Source organism: Aquarana catesbeiana, linkage group LG10, assembly GCF_042186555.1.
Source record: "Aquarana catesbeiana isolate 2022-GZ linkage group LG10, ASM4218655v1, whole genome shotgun sequence".
Classification (NCBI taxonomy): domain Eukaryota; kingdom Metazoa; phylum Chordata; class Amphibia; order Anura; family Ranidae; genus Aquarana; species Aquarana catesbeiana.
Window position 1 is genome coordinate 160,304,819 of NC_133333.1, and position 18,106 is coordinate 160,322,924.

General features: G+C 38.4%; 1 protein-coding gene across 2 annotated transcripts in view; it reads right to left on the bottom strand.

The window, feature by feature from the left end:
- Positions 1 to 1,093: 1,093 nt before the first annotated feature.
- The window catches only part of PPP1R12C (protein phosphatase 1 regulatory subunit 12C), a 243,257-nt gene continuing 226,244 nt past the window's right edge, over positions 1,094 to 18,106 (bottom strand). For both annotated transcript variants that reach the window (XM_073602853.1, XM_073602852.1), the window contains 3 exons: positions 15,974 to 16,024; positions 11,206 to 11,256; positions 1,094 to 10,244 (listed from right to left, as the gene is read on the bottom strand). In XM_073602853.1, coding sequence (XP_073458954.1) covers positions 10,158 to 10,244; positions 11,206 to 11,256; positions 15,974 to 16,024 — 189 coding nt within the window. In that variant the 3' untranslated portion in view covers positions 1,094 to 10,157. The remainder of the gene's footprint in view (positions 10,245 to 11,205; positions 11,257 to 15,973; positions 16,025 to 18,106) is intronic.

Consider the following 18,106-nt stretch of genomic DNA (forward strand, 5'->3'; position numbering starts at 1 on the left):
ACCTCCCCTTTACTCTTCAACCCTCCTAAAGAAAAACATGACATTTCAGAGATTTACAAAACCAGTATACATAAAAGCAGGATGTGACGCAAACAGCCTGCCCAATCCCCCAACCCTTCTGCAGACCGTGCCAGTGCTGGACCCCAGGCTTGCCCACTGAGTGAAATGTGCCCCAAGAACCAGAGGGAAGAACATTCCCCCCTTACCTGCCCTATAACGCACACAGCCTCAGTTAGCGACGACGCCACTGCCTTATACGAGAAAAGGGAGAGCGGGAGAAACCGACCGCATGATCTTCCCTGTAGATCCAAACACCGGAAGTGACGTCAGAAATGACGCTCATACGTGAGCCACCATTGACAGGGAAGGAGGGGAGGCTTTATGCAGCCCAACTCCTCCCACAAACATAGGCTGACCTGCGGTCAGCCTTACACTTGTCTATTTGTGTGTTATACTTGACAATATGGGCAGTTGGGGCAGACTGGATATATTTAGGTGGCAGACTTACCAGGCGGCGTAACAAAAATGCATGCATGGGGTGTACAGAGCTTACAAAGAACTGGGACTAAATTGTAACAATAAAGCTGGCTAATACATGGCTTTCTTTTCGTTCAGCCATTGGGCTGAACAAAAAAAAAAAAAACCCACCAGATTCTCCCATCCACATAAGCCGGAAAAAGTTCTCTAAATTGTTAAACTTCAGAAGCCACTCAAACAACCAACTTTTGTCAAACAAGGACGGCAACTGATTGAAATTTTAGCCAGTCCCTGTTGAACTGGCCAAATTACAATCCTTCTATAGCTACCTTAGGACTGATGAAGATTTGGAAAACGCTAGTCTATCTAGGTGTATAAAGGATACATTCTCATTAGTTACTTAGGAAACATCTCCTTTGACCCGGTTAATCAAATTTGCTTTAAAGCTTCTATTTATTAACTTTGTATATTTGAGGAGTCAGTGCCCAAGAATGGATTAGACAGCCTTTGAAGTTGTCAAATGAAATCTAAAATACATCAACATAATACAAAATAAAATCAGCATAATCGAACTTCAAAAGCTCAAAGTCCAAAACATGAAAGACAAAAACAGAGGTGATGAACATATATATTTTTTAATTCTTTTTTGCTCATATTTTCTTTTTCTGTGCTTCACCCAAAGTGCCATAAATGTGTGCAATGCATCAGATGACATGAAATGCACACCTTAAAAGCAGCCAAGGGACAAGAACTCACAGCTGTATTTGCTGCAAATACAATATATATATTTCTCTGAAAAAAAAAGAAAAAAGAAAAAGAAAAACCAAAACCCATGCATATTGCACATTTTGACATTATGTATATAAAATAGGCTTCCTTATATACAGATACAAGTAATTAATGGATTTTTTGCAGTTTTACTTTTATTTTTTTAAACTTCATCATGGAAGTGGCATGGCACAATTTAAAAACAGAAGTTAACGTTAATCAACAATGACCCTACTGCAGGTCAGACCTTGGCATACAGGAGGCAGAGAGTTTGGTAGTCAAACCAGACAGGGTTGTGTAGCTCGGCAAAAGAGGACATGCGAAAAAGGGCTTCACAAATACCTTACACCGAGCACCCAACTTGGAATAGAAGACTAAGTACAGAAATGCTTCTATGGTGTGACATGCTCTATACCCAAAGACTAAAATGACTTTTCTCCATGCTTTTATCAGGAAAGGTTCAGTTTTAGTGACAGTAATTCTAGATGGAACTGTGTATTTTTGCCTTGACAATACGTGAAGCACAACTGAATACTTAATATCTACACTTCTGATATTGCTTATTCGGCTCCTTAGTAATATAACATGAATACATAGTTAGGCCCTTGTCTAATACACCAGGAAAGGTGAATCAGGGCTGGACAACTTCCCAAAGCCAGGTAGCCAACATGCATGAAAACATTGCTGCAGGACCTTTTTTTTCTTGCTTAGTTGGTTAAAAAAAAGAAAAAAAAAAAGAAAAAAAAAAAAAAAAAAAAAACGCACATTAAGCATTATCAGTGTTTTCTGAATTCCTCACTAGTCAACTTAGTGGTAGACCCCAAATACAATGCACATTATGGACAAGTTGCCGAAAGTCAATAAGCCTGCACAACAGTCCCTTTTTGATTCTTCAAAAAGAAGCATAAGCTGCCTGCTTGCTCAAAGATTGAGCGTATTTTCTCTGCAACACAAAATGTGTGTGTGTATTTTTGCAGTAAAAATAGAATTTCCAATGGCATTGCTTTTCTCATGGATATTAAATGTCTTGGTTAGCCAGCACTGTAGAACTTTCCACATTAATAGATGAACAGCAAGGTGTAACTGGGTTCTCCTAAAAGTTTTAGCTTTCCAGTAAGGGCAATGGCCCGTTTACAGACAGAACTTTTAATGCCATTTATAGGCCAAAAGACTTTTGCGTCATCATAGTGCAACTATAATCTTTCCCTTAAAGTACATCCCATTTAAAATGTATAAAGATACTAATAAATGTTAATCCCCAAAAACCTTCTGTCCAATATTGCTTGTAATGTCACCCAATATCAAATCACTGGTCATGACACTGGGTAATGCTATGTGACCAGCACTAGCAGGTAAATAATCCAAAGATTCTTGGATTAAATTTAGTTCTCAGCGGTTTCTATTCTTTACTTTGTATGCATTATTTAAAAGGGTGATTTTTCTTTCAAAAGAAAAATGGGGGACATATAAACCAATAAGCTTCAACAGCAACACAGAACAGCAACACAGTCCCAAGGCTTTTTAAATAGAGAGAAAACCAGCTCCCAAAAATCACAAATTGGACTATTTTATCTTTCTCTGCACAGGGTGGAAAAAGCACTCAATCTCTAGCCAAAATAAGATGACAAATTATTCAGAGAAACTAAGTTCTGAAGGAAAATTACCAAAACCCATAGAAAGAGGCTATTTAGTGTGATTTACAGCTCTTAGCCATTTAACATTCAGGAAAGGTGAATGTGAGGTCTGAACATAAGCTCTAAAAACAAGCATGCTGAGGAAGACTGAAAAAAAATCTTTATACAACTCTTTACTTGTCAAAAAGATCTTGACAAGCGAGTCACAAACAACAACTGAAAAATACAATGCTCCATTTATTGTGATACACAAATTATTACTGGTGCACCCAGTTCTTTTCTAATCTCACAATTAGTTATTAATGGAGGTCATCTGTGTGTAAACCAGGGATTTCAAATGATTGTAGTTTTAAATACATGTGCAACTGGAAGGTCCAACTTTAGGTTTCAGTAGATGATGGCATAACCTACATCATCAACCCAAAAGCTGACAAATGCAGAAGTCAGGGTGGCTTTAAGAAGAATTTTAAGTCTAAGTCCTAAGTCACTGAATCCTTTAGAACAGTTAGAACAATTGTAGAAAGAAGAGTAAATCACAAATTATAAAGATGCCAAAAACAAACCATCACTAAACTAAACTGAGTAACACAAAAGAGACCTATCACAGTTTGCAGGTCTAAGTTGCTGACATAAGAGACTACTCATCCGCATACAACTGTTGCTCAATAGTGCTTTACCAGGCACAGCTTTATGTGGGAGTGGCAAAAGGAAGCCACTTTGTACTCATGATATCATACATTTACTTAACCACTTCAACCCCGGAAGATTTGGCTGCTGAATGACCGGGCCATTTTTTGCGATTCTGCACTGCATCGCTTTAACTGACAATTGCTGGGTTGTGCAATGTTGCACCCAAACAATATTGACGTCCTTTTTTCCCCACGCTTTGCTATAATAAATATTCTTTTTTTTTTTTTTTTTTTTTTTAAAAAGCAAATTTTTTCTCAGTTTAGGCAGATATATATTCTTCTACATATTTTTGGAGAGAAAAAAAAAAAATAGCAATAAGTGTATATCGATTGGTTTGCGCAAAAGTTATAGCATCTACGAAATAGGGGTTAGATTTATAGCATTTTTATTATTCTTTTTTTTTTTACTAGTAATGGCGGCGATCAGCGATTTTTATTGGGACTGAGACATTATGGCGGACACATCTGACACATTTTTGGACCACTGGCATTTATACAGTGATCGGTGCTACAAAAATGCACTGATTACTGTAAAAATGTCACTGGCAGGGAAGGAGTTAACACTAGGGGGTGATCAAGGGGTTAGCTGTGTTCCCTATGTGTGTTTCTAACTGTAGGAGGAGGGGACTGACCTAGAGGAAGTGACGGATTGTGGTTCCTAGCTAATAGGTACTCACAATCTGTCATGCCTCACACAACAGAACAGGGATTTGTGTGTTTACACACACACTTCTCTGTTCTGCCTCTCATGCCCGCGATCACTCGTGGCCATCGGCACCCCCGCTGTGCTGCGAGCGCGTGCCTATCCCGCGAGCCGACGTATAGCTGCGACTGCTTGCGGGATCGTGCCGACCTGCCACTGTAAAATGACAGCGGCTGGTCGGCAAGGGGTTAAAGAGCAACTCTGTGCTGTTTCAGTGTCCATGTAGAAAGCAAATCTAATGGGTGTGACTTTATAATTATCAATCCGCTGCTGCACTCACAGGGTTCTAATGAGGAAAGTGGCAGGATCTTAATCCTTTTAGACATGGTTTCCCTTTGGGAACATCTCCCCAAAAAAGTTTTTGCTGCAGGGGATCCCCAAAATTTGACCTGCATCTTAGTGTAGATTTCTGGGAAAATCAGTACCCCAATTACATAAGCAGGAAAGTACATATTCGGGGGGTGGGGGAGGGGGGCATTCTATAAATCATCTGTGCACTTCATCTGTGTATACCTCTAGGTTACCATATTGCATTTTATAGAAAATTGCAGTATTGCAGATTGAAAAGGAAAGGTCATTTTTAATAACTTTCAATTACAATATGCCCCCTAGCTAGTTTAGCAATTGTATGTGCTTTACTATTTTTTATTTGCAATATTTTTTTTCCCCACACGGAAAAGTGGGAGACTTTAGTGGAAGAAGGTTCTATGGGCTGTTAAGACATATTTTGGCCAGACTAAATGCCATGTTTGGCGTTTGCATGGTGGTGGCAGCACAAGGTTGCGCAGATATTTGTCTGCAATAGGGTTCGGAAGGTTTGAGAGTATAGAATGAAAAACAGGTAAATCTTGGCACACTGCAAGACCTATATCCTATAAGATTATTCATCTTCCAGCAAGACAAAGGCCGCAAAAGCCTAAGGCTAAAACTACAGAGAACGGATTAACATTGTCCTGAAATTAGTTAAAAGGGTTGTAAACCCTCATGGTTTTTCACCTTAATGCATTCTATGCATTAAGGTGAAAAACCATCTGTAGTGCTGCAGCCCCCCAGTTTTACTTACCTGAACACAGTCATCCTCTGGCCGGGAACAAGCACACCAGCTCTAGCTGGTGTCTCGTGTCCTGATTGGATAGATTGATAGCAGCACTGCCATTGGTTCCTGCTGCTGTCAATCAAATCCAATGACGAAGCGCAGCGCCAAGTCCTGCATTTTATGTGAACGGTTGTCCACCTTGGGAGAGCACTTCTTCCCACATCGAGTGTCCACGTTTGAGGAGCCACCAGCGCCGCTGAGGGACCCCAGAAGAGGAGGACCGGGGTCACTATTCAAAACGAACTGCAGAGTGAAGGCAAGTATGACTTTTTTTTTTTTTTTTTTTTTAAATAACGAGGGTTTACAGCCCCTTTGTATACAAATCTCAATCTAATAGAGAGAATTTATGGCTAGATATTGAAATGCACAAATAAACTAAATACTGATTTGAAAGGGATGTACTTTGTGTTTTCCATTGTAATTAATTGAAACCACTTTGCAGAAATGTTTTCATTTAGACTTAAAAGTATTTCCATTGACTAAAGTAAAAAAAAAAAAAAAAAAAAAAAAAATCAATTCAATCTGTGATTGAATGTTCTATGACAATAAAATAGTCTTTGTGGACTGTAATGGCTGCACTGCTGCATATTAAACATTAATACATTTGAGATGTGATGCTGGTAGCAGAAGTGTTGTACATCAAAAATCTGGCTCCAATAGACAAAATAGCAACCAACAAAAAGGGAACAGGATTCTATTTTGCTTTAAAGCTAAACTACAGGCTGCTGAATAATAATAAAAATAAAAAAAACAGCTTTGAATGCAAGCCATTTAATCCAGAGCTGCCCCCCAGATTACCTCCTCTTCATCTCAAGATGTCCTTAGTCTTTGTGTTAAAAGACACCTGGTGCCACTCAATCCTAAAGATTTAGTAAAAAACAGCTTTGAGCAACTTTGGAAAATCAGAAAGTCCTAGCATATGTTGCAAGATATTTTTAAGCGGGTCATACACTTTAAAATTTTTCTTATGCACTGAACAAGAAATCACTTGACTCCCTCCATCAGTTCTAACAGCTGGCACCCACGGTTGTCAGAATACCCGAAAAACACCTGCATCTTTGCTGGTCAGCTGAGAACCGCCTGTCTCATTTAACAAAAGGCAAGCCAGGTGGTGCCAACAGGGCCCTTCATGGAAAAGATTTCAACAGATTCCACAGAATTCAGTGACTCAGAAAGTTCCAGGGTCAACATGTAGGCTACTAGCATTTTCAGAAGTATGCGTAGTACAGATTTTATTTTGAAATGTATATAAAGCCAAAACTTTTTTTTAGTGGGTAGGGTTCGGTGTTCCCACAGAGGAGATCTACTAGCTTTATTTCTTCTGGTGACCACATTCACAAACTGGAGTGAGAAAAAAAAAATACAAAGATTTTGTCACTAATATTTGTATGGAATATTTGTTCTAGTGAAATTTGCCAAAAAGGGGGCTTATCCTCACTTTAGAGATATATTTTCTCACTTCCTGTTGTATCTATAGGACCGTAAAGTAAGGGAAATCTTCCCAATAGCAAATTGATTTAAAAAAAAAAAAAAAAAAAGTGCTGTTTTATCTATTCTCTACCCAGAACAGCCTTTTAGTCTCATGACAAAGCTACAAGGGTGGAAAATGGCAAAGGAAGATATAATCTGTGATAAAACAGAATGCATCAAACCATGCTGGATTCTCATTTCTCAAATCATGTGAAGGAATCAGCCAATCCAGCACTTTCATTTATTCCCCCAGGAAGCACTCTTCTGGACACTGAAGAGCAAGTATATTCTGAGATTTTGGCAAAAGAAAAGGCTTAATGAAAATTTAATTGGATAATTGGTCGTTTTCTATGTGCCCTGTTCACACCATACATGTGATGGTGGGCAGGACAATGCAGCTCAATGGACATGGTGCAAACATAACCTTACTGATTCAGCTGAACAGCCACACGTTTAAAATACTGATCAACTGATGAAAGTGGTTCTTCCCTGAATAGGTTTGTTTTTGAAACTACAGATTAATTCCTAGCTGTTCCCTGCCGACTCCATAGGATTTTTAGCTTCAGCCCTTTCTGTTCTCATAGCAGCCATGTGGCCCATGATAATACCTTTAAGGGAACTTGGCATGCTTACAAATTTATGAACAGCCTTTATACCAGAGGGGTCAGTCAAGGAGCACATGTGTGCCCTGTAATCCTTTATGAAGAATAGCCCCTAGGTTCCATTCTGCTTCCCAAAACTAGCCAACCATCAGGTTCAAAAGTCTTTGATATACAAAACAAAGCTTAAATTAAAGCCCAAGTGCATCCACAAAAAAACAGCAAAAAAGGACATAACTTAGTCAAGTAGGATGTGTCCCTTGTGCTGATTGTTCTGTTAGCTGAATTCTTCCTCACACATACAATCTTCTGGTGCAGTGGGGTTTAACACAGCTCATCAAGAGCCCATCCTTTTCACACAGCTCATCCATTTATAGAAGCCATACTACAGCTTCAAGGAATGAAACAGGATCTAAGAATGGAGGAAAGGTGGATGATCAATAGGTCCGCCCCCTCAATTCAGAGAGCCCGTTTCATTCATAGCAGCTATAGCAACAGCTGCTACGAATGGTGGAAAAAGCAGTCAGTCATGCTCTCTTGATGAAAGCCTATTAGTTGTATTACAGCCCCTTAGTTGTATTAACCCCTTCTGCATTGAATTACTACAACAGTGGGGTTGGAGTACGGATGGAGGACTAAAAAAAAAGGCATCAGGACATAGGACACATCTTACTGACTGTAAATGATGTCCCTTGTGCTGCTTTTTCATTTTCTTTCCCTGCACTTAGGCTTTAAGCACAGCCGTGTCAACAGGTGAGCCTTTCATCAACACATGCAAGGGCACTAAGATGCCTTACAGATTCAAAGGGGGCTTTTGAACGTTTTTGTCCTCGCAACCCAAATCTTTTTAGGTATTAAACGTGCCATTCTAGTTTTGTTCCAAAGCCTACTGCATTACATTTTATAAACAAAAGCTAGTCAGCTCTAGGAACAGTCTACAGTTAAAAAAAAAAGTTAAAGATTAACCTTTTTTTTTTAAATGGTAACCTAAACTTGTATCAAAGCATCACTGAAAGGTAACACTGAATATATTCAACAATAAAATGTAGGTGTGACAGGTTAAAAAAAAACCCATTGGTAGTTAATTTAGTTTAAAAAAAATACAGAATGTTATACAAAAGTTAAATATTATGAATAAAAAATGAGATACACACATACATACAAACATATAAATGAGTTTACAGTGTAATGATTATCCTTTCAGTTGCACACACAATGTTTGAGACTCTCTCATAAGACATTATGTTTATCTGCGCAACTACCTGTAAAAGGACAAGAATACTTTTACGATCTGCCTGGTGGGGAATTTCCTTGACAATACATTGTTCTCAGCGGTCTAAATCGACATAAACAGGTGTTAAAAATATATAGCTATGGGGGTCTGACGTGCCCAAAAAGGGGGGTGATTCATCTGAAATATATATATATCCAAAAATGTGGAAACAGTCACATTACCCTTGGGTGCATCTGTTTTACAGAGAATTACAATAACACAGTGGAGCTCATCAGGACTGGTGTTGGCTTCAACAGGCAATTTTCCTGTCCCACTGCAAGTTTATACCTACTTTCAGTCAAGTACAGAGATGCAATATGTTTTTTTTATTAAAGAGGGTGCTTAACAGGAGAACTCTGCATTACATAGCCAATAGCGATCGCACAGTTGACTGCACAACCAATTAAAATGCTTCCTGGAATCTTAAAATCCTGGCTTGTGATGATAGTGAATTAAAAAAAAAAAAAAAAAAGTGATACGCACTAGGAGACATCTGCATTTTTTTTTAAACATACACTAGAAAAATAATAGCTGGCAGCCTGATTTGATGACATTTGCTACACAAACTTTACATTCCTCACGTTTTCCCAAACTCTACCGTGGGCTTCTAGTATAACTTTTCAGTGCGTACTTTGGCAGAACCCAGCATGGAACTTTGTAGAACAATGCAGCATTAAAGGCATTAACAGTGTAATGGTTTAACCAGCTGGAAAGCTCGTACAACACAACATTCAAAGATGCGTCAATGTGTTAAACGTTGCATATTTGTTCTTGGATTGGCATGCCTTCATATGTAGTCAGCAAGCATAAAAAAAATGTGTTGCATGGAGTTTCTATAGAATACAGAATTTAAATAGGAATTTGCAGTCTGATATTGAACCTCACTTATTGCTTTGAGGAAGTACTAGTGGTTTTGTTAAAATAAACTATGAAATTTGCTGGAGTAACAAGAAGGGGGTATGTCAGTTTTAGCTGAAGTGAGGCAGGAAATGTCCAAAAGATTCTTATAACCAATCACAACACGTTTCAGCCATGGGGAAAAAAACAGGATAATTGGCTTAGTTATACCAAGGATAGCAATAAGTTTTTAGGTGTCATCTTAAGCTGACTTTCGATGATTTGAAGACGTGTGTATATAAGCACTGTTAAATATTTAAGGATATACAAAAAAAAAAAAAAAAAAGGAAAAATAAAACTGTCAAAAACTAGCAGGTCAGATTTTCTCCACATTCACGGGGTTGGGATGCTGGCTCTGAAAGTCTTGCTCCAGTGTGTGCAGCACAATGCCAAACTGAACATTGCTTCTGTTCCAGACAGTCCTATACAGTAGCTGCTTAATCCAGGAAGACAGCGTGCTGGCCCAGCCGGCCTTCAAGCCCACGTAGGCCTAGGGAGGCCAAAGGTATTGATACTGGATATGGCCATTATCATCCTTGCCTTGTTCTGCTTCATTTAGAAAGCTTGCTGATGACTCGTATTAAAGCTGCATTTTCATCCTTAAGTCTTTGATTATCCGCCTTCAAGTCAGAAAGGACCTGGAAATAAATTCAATATCTAGTCACAAAACAGACTTTTTGCACTTCTCACTGACAATGCTTTGGTCTCAACTCCACCTGCTATCTGAAGCACATATGTCAAACACAAGGCACGTGGCGCTCACACCCAGTTTTGCAGCCAGAACATGGCAGAACTCTATTCTGCCACCTCTGGCTCTTAACCTCTGCTCCCTACTGTCACTTGTAAACACAGAAGCCTTCTGTGTTTACATGGGACAGCTTTGCTCCCAGAACTAAGAGATCCCTACATGCACTCAGGGAGGGGCATTGCATAGGCAGATCTCCAGAATCTGAGAAAGAAAAATCTCCCTGCAAGGTGAGGCAGAGCCACCTACACAGAGAGGGGTTAGAGTTGCACACTGCATAGTGCACCCCTACACCCTGCACTCGGTACACACAGCACACCCCTGAACTCTACACTCTGTACATAGCACACCCAAATATACAACAGGCCCTTTGAGAGCAACCATAATGCTGATGAGGCTCACTATGAAATTGCGTTTGACACCCCTGATCTAGAGCCAATAAAGTGCATATAAAGGTTTTAGGTAGAGTAGAACATTTTTCCTCACTGCCTTAAAGTGAGTCACAAAGTGTGTATATACATACACACACACATACACACATACACACACACTTTGTGACTATACAGGAATTTATTTTAATATCAGTTACAGTGCTTGGAACGCGGCTTTTAATGATAAACCGTAGTAGTTTCAGTAAGCTCTAGCCCATAAAAGTAGCTAGAGCCAACAGTCAAACTGTTAAAAATAAATAAAAATGTTAACGCGTTACTAAATGCTGCTTGGCTATTTGTACCTACAGGTAAAGCTTATAATAAAAGCTTAACTGTGGGCAAAATGAATATCGCTTAAGTGTGCACCGTTTAGGAGATAAATAAAATAAAAAATAAAATAAATAAAAGTAGTAAAGATATTACCTTCAACTCCTCTTCTAGTTCAGCAGCTTTTCTCTCCAATGCTCTTCTTTCCTAAAGAGAAATGACAAATAAAATGGCATATCATTTGAAAACACATCCTATCATAACATAAGAGATCAAAACAGAGAAAAACTCCACAACTCCTTTGGAATTACAATGACTATATGGTTTTATGTTCATGAAGAGCAAATAGGATATATGTACACACCATAAAATAAGATTTTTGCATTTTCCATAACAACTTTTGGAGGTCCACTGAGGAACATATAATTAATTCTTGGATATGTGGCTTATAATGCCAACACATCTGTCCTAGGGCACAAGTAAAAACTGAAGAACACTGGTAACAGCAGTATAAACTGACTTTTAGTGACTTCCTGTGTCCCTCAATTCAAAAGAAATCAAATTAAGCTGGCCATACACAAGTCAGTTTTCTTAATTTAAAAAGCGGGTTGAAAAAACAAAAAAAAAAAACCTGACCCAATTCCTCAGCCACACATTTGATGTGGGAATCCTATGCCATTTTATTCTGACAGAGGAGAAACTCCCCTGCCAATAAGATACACAGATCAGCACTGCAGCCTATTGCATGCGACACTGACTGAGCGACAATGTACTGAAAAGGCAGCTGAACAGAAGTCGACTGGTAGATCAACTTCTGTTAAACCACAGTGCCAAAGAATGGATTGAAATGCAGCCGATACCTGCTGAACCAGATGAATTTCAATCCATTTATGGCCAGCTATAGAGAAGTTTTGTTTTTAACTTCAGTTGTCACCCAAAACTATTAACCACTTAAGGACCGTGTCTCTTTCTGAAATTTGTTGTTTACAAGTTAAAAACTGTTTTTGTTGCTAGAAAATTACTTAGAACCCTCAAACATATATATATTTTTTCTAACACCCTAGAGAATAAAATGGTGGTTGTTGCAATACTTTGTCACACCGTATTTGCGCAGTGGTCTTACAAGCGCACTTTTTAAAAAAAAATACACTTTTTTGAATAAAAAAAAAATTTAACAGTAAAGTTAGTGCAATTTTTTTCATATTCTGAAAGATGTTATGCCAAGTAAATTGATACCCAACATGTCCCGCTTCAAAATTGCGCCCGCTCGTGGAATGGCGACAAACTTACCCTTAAAAATCTCCATAGGGGAGGTTTAAAAAATTCTACAGGTTGCATGTTTTGCGTTAGAGCAGGTCTAGGGCTAGAATTATTGCTCTCGCTCTAACGATCGCGGCGATACCTCGCATGTGTGGTTTGAACACCGGTTTCATATGCGGGCGCTGCTCACGTATGCATTCGCTTCTGCATGCGAGCTCGGCAGGACTGGGCGTGTTTAAAACATTTTTTCCTTATTTATTTTACCTTTTATTTTTTTTTAAAAGAGCAGTGTAAAAATAAAAGTGTCACTTTGATTCCTATTACAAGGAATGTAAACATCCCTTGTAATAAAAAAAAAAAAGCATGACAGGACCTCTTGAATATGAGATCTGGGGTTAAAAAGACCAAAGATCTCATTTACACTAAAATGCAATTAAAAAAAAAAAAAAAAAAAAAAAAAGTCTCTTTAAGAGCTATGGGCGGAAGTGACGTTTTGATGTCACTTCCGCCCTGAAATGGTATGGAGACGGGTGGGGGCCATATTCCCCTCACTCGTCTCCATACACAACAGGGAGAAGGACCCTGTTGGCTCCTTTTATCTGAAAGCGGACTGCCCGCTGAAAAAAAAGAGGATACCAGGGTTATGGTAGCTAGCTGCTGCCATAACAACGATACCCCTCTTCAAAATACCGACGTATAATGACAGTGGGCGGTTCGTAAGTAGTTAAATCAGATTTTGTGGCTTCTAGCAAATTGAATCAAAATTGACATTTTATTCCACAATCCCTTAGTAGAATTATGACCACCACCCAATTCAGAGGTTATAAAAATGGTCATTTCTTTTTTTTTTACCATTATATTCTCAATAACTCCGGTAATAAAATCCATCAAAGACCACTTAAACCTGAATTATTAGTTTTGTCCGTAGAGAACATGTACAGTAGACAAATTTTTACTGTTAACAAGTAACCACACTGCAGTCTAAGATCAGCTATTGTAGTCTCTATTGTGAGTATATTTATCAATCTGAGATTTGAGAGCATAATTGTTTTTCCCCAGATAGCATCAACTACCTTAACCACTTGCCGACCAGGCCATAGCCGAAAAATGGCTACAGCGCAGTCGGGCGTACTATAATGTCCTCCCAGAATGGCGTACACCTGGTCAAGTTGGCGACAGTCGGGCCTCCCAGACCTGGCGTGTCACGGATCGGGGTAAAGGGACATTGACAGTGGCCCTTTACCATGTGATCACTCCGTCCAATGACGGAGTGAACACTTGTAAACAAACCGGAGCATGTCTGGTTCGGCCCCTCTCGCCAATCGGTACACCGTGTGAGGAGAGTAAGGAGCCGGTGCAGCAGTGGTGTGGGCTGGATCTAAAGTGCCCACACCACTGATCTGTGCCAATCCCTGGTTCATCCATCCACGGCTCACACATCCACACTCAGCCATGCATCATCCCTGGCTTATACAGTCACATTGATGCTGGGCCATGCTCCATCCCTGGTTCATACATCCACATTCATGCTCAGCCGTGCTCCATCCATACCACATCAGTGCCTCACAAAAGTGTAATAGGTAGTCAAATTAGATTTGAAATTTATATCCCTATTTATGACCCTATTTATGACGCCTGATGGTGCTCCTTGCATGCTGGGCCTCTGTATGTGGCCAGGCTGTGTAAAAATTTCACACACGGTATCGCCGTACTCTGGAGTAGTAGAATGTAAAAAAATCTTCAGAATTGTGGAAAAAAATTACAACTTCAAAAAAACTCACCATGGCCTCTTACTAATACCTTAGGCTGTCTACTTTATAAAAAAAAAATGTGTCATGTGGGGATATTTGTACTTTCCTGACTTGTTAGGGTCTCAAGAAATGATAGGCTGTAAGTACACGAGATGTAAACAATTTCCAATGATTGGCTCCATAGCTTGTAGGCTCTATAAAACTTTCACAAAGACCAAATATGCACTTATTTGGGTTATTTTTACCAAATATGTAGCAGTATAAATTTTGGCCAAAATTTATGAACAAAAATTACTAATTTGCAAAATTTTATAACAGAAATAAAGAAAATGCTTTTTTTTTTTTTTTTTTTACAAAGTCTACGGTCTTTTTTCATTTATAGCGCAAAAAACCCAGCAGTGATTAAATACCACCAAAAGAAAGCTTTATTTGGATGAAAAAAAAAGGGCAAAAATTTCATATGGGTACAGTGTTGTATGACTAAGTAATTGTCATTCAAAATGTGAGATCACTGAAAGCTGAAAATTTGAATGGTTAGGAAGGGGGTTTAAGTGTCCAGTGGGCAAGTGGTTAAAGACATTTCACAAAACATTAAGGCCTCATGCACGCCAGGTGTCAAACACCACTTTGAGGGGGATTGGCCTTTTTTCGGCCTCTAAACGCCTCTCTATGTTAGCCAATGGGATTGATTTACTAAAACTAGAGTGCAAAATCTGGTGCAGCTGTGCATGGTAGCCAATCAGCTTCTAACTGCAGCTTATTGAAAAGAGATAGCTAAGGGGGTACCACATCCAATATAAACTGTTAGAAAAGGACGCTGATTGTCGGACGTACTTAATGATCAGTTGTAAGGGCTTTCTAGGGAGGTACTGGCCCTCATCTTGAACCATTAGATATAGGAATCAATAGGAGGGCGGCCCTAGATACTGTGGAAAAGGAATAGTCACCTTGATGTAGTGTTATTGTGAATCTGCTGGTCCTATTGGGGCATCAGTGAGGCATCAGTGAGGCATTAGTGAATGCCTCACTGATCTGGTCGCGCCTGGGTAGCACATGGCATGCCGCTTACGAGAGGGCTATATTTACTATAATCCCTTTGCTTGCAGTCAATGGAAATAGGTCCTGAAGAAGCGACAGAGAAACATTGACCTTGTTTGACTTGGCAGTATAAAGGTATATATATTTTTATACCTGGGGTTATATAAATGAGAGCTCTAAATTCTCTTGTTTTTATGTACACTTATCAATTTTGTAACATTTAACAATCTTTTTTTGTAAAATTATAGAGTGTTCCTTTCTGGTACCGGTAAAGTCTGCTCAAATGTCCAAAACTATTTTCTTGCACCTTATACAGTTAGGCCTGATTCACACCTATGCAGGCTGTAGTTTGCCTATTCCAGGTGCAATTTGGGTTTTTCAATACACATTTTTGATCCATTTAAGTCTATGGAACCAAAAAACAAACAAATCCCTGCCCCTTTCCATAAAATGCACAGATGTGAGCTACAGCCATTGGAAACCATGTTAAATGGACTGTAGGGTGTTTCTGCAAAACTGAAAATGCACTAAAAAAAAAAAATGCATAGGTGTGAACCAAGCCTTAAGCTTTGACAAAAAAAAAAAAAAAAAAATGGAAGATGATTGGTTTCTATCTGCTCCAGATTTTGCACTGTCCAGTTTTGGTAAATCAACCCCTATGTGTCCATGCACACATAAGTGTTAACAGGTGTTTAGAGGCACAAAAACCCCCATCACTTGTGCGTTCAGTAGGGGAGCGTTTAAGAAAAATGCTTGTTGCGCCTTGATGCTCTCCAGCCAGGAGAAAGGCATTCAGAAGAGCTGGGCAAACGTCCAGTGTGTATGAGGCCTAAAAGAAATTATTACAAAAACTGACTGAAGAGACAAATACGTACAAATCTTTCTAATTCCAGTAAGGCAGGTCTTTCTGCATGCCGCTCTTGTCTCTGAAAAAGAGAATTTGATTTGTAACATTAAATCAATAAGCAGTAAATCAAAATATGTGTTCTAATCAGGAAACCGATAAAGTCAAATCACTGTGCTAAATTAAGAATGTCCAACTTGCCATAAAGCTTTAAGGATATAATATAGCCAGAGAAGAGAGAGTAACACCACATTCTTTGTTAGCATAAAATAAAACCAAGATGTCCTGTCCCTATCCACAGCAGCAAAAATTACACGTAAAACAACTGGGACTTTAGAGGTGCCTCCTAAAACTAGCAACATTAGACAGGATGATAGCATTGTAGCAAAAAAAGCAAGTTAGCTAAAAATATTTTTTTTAAAGCTGTATTAAACCAAATAATGTAATATATTGCAGCTTACCAATCATTAGGTCTGAATGCTGCATCATTGTTTTTCTTTCGCTTTTTCACCAGGTGATCTGGCCAGTAACACATCACCTGTACTAGTGTGCTAACTCTGGAGGAATGAGCACAGGAGGCAAAGGAGACAGCAGCATTGCCTTAAGGGGGGGGGGGTTAAATATGTCAGCAAAACTCCAGCTCACACTATAATCCGTTACAGTTAACATTTTTTCCTCTTGGGATAAAGGTTTTGGCATGAATGAATAGAAGAGAATTTTACGCAGCCTTGTCAGTGTTAAGTGGTTTGTCTTATCCATGCAAATTGATACATTAAGGAGAGCTTGAGAAAAACAGACTTACTGGCCAGATCACCATAAGAAAACAGAAGAAAGCCTAAACAAGGAAACTAATACAGGCGCATCTCAAAAAATGTGATTATTATCAAAAAGTTAATTTCAGTAATTCAATTCAAAAAGTGAAACTCATTTTATATAGATTCATTACACAGAGCGATATATTTTTAAGCAATTCTTTTGTATTTTATTTTGACGATTATGGCTTACAGCTAGGGAAAACCCAAAATTCAGTAACTCAGAAAATTAGTTTACTGCACAAGACCAATTAAGAAAAAAAAAAAAAAAAAAAAGAAGAAAAATACATACAGAAATGTTGGCTTACTGAAAAGTATGTTCATGTACAGTATAGTATGCACTAGGGCTGAAACAACTAATCGATTAAACGACAACTAATCGATTATGAAATTAATCGATTACTATTTTCATAATCAATTAATCGGCCAGTAACATAATGGGGTTAAAAAAAAAACTAAAATGAGCCCTTTATTAGCACAAAAAGAGCAAATAATAGCTAGTGTAAATATTACTTTTACAGTTCTACAATAAAAAAATGAACCCTTTACAGTAGTAATTATCTGCTTTTTTTTTTTGTACTATAAAGGGCTAATTTTAGTTTTTTTAACCCCATTATGTTACTAAACGTCTTAGACCTGGTTCACAACTATGTGTTTTTTGTAGAAGCGCACTACAGTTCATTTACATGGTTTCCTATGGGACCCGTTCACATCTATGCTTTTTTTCAGCCGCTGCGTATTTGGAAATGGTCAGGGACTTTTTTTTTTTAATGCAAAACAGTGCTTTTTTGGTTCAATATACTTCAATGGAGAAGCTGAAGAAAAGCATGTAATGCGTTTTTGCAGCAATTTGTGTTTTTTAATCTGCCCAACAACAAATCGGCCAAAAAAAATTCAAAAATGCAAATTGCAGCAAAATCACGTGTGCAAAAATCAAAACACACAGCAGAAGCACTGCAGAAACAGATCAAAAGCAAACTGCATAGGTGTGTACTGAGCCTTATGCTGGCCACACGCATCAATTTTCAGAAGAGAATATTCAGATGAAAAATCTTTGTACATTCGCTGAATGAAAGAATGCTGTTTTGAAATTTTCACTTGTTTTTAACATTCTGTTTTTAAAATGAATGTAATTTCTGAACTAAAACCACATCCACTGTCTGAAAATTCCTTTCACCAAGAAGTTTTCTATTATTTCCAAATGTTCCGCTGTGGTTGAAAATGAACGTCAATTTGACCCCACTAACGATTAGAAATCGAACAAACGTTCTTAAAATTACATTTTTTTGAGGGAAGACATTTGCTTTTGTTTTGTTTTTTTAAATAAAAAAATGTGATCTGAGTCTGATATT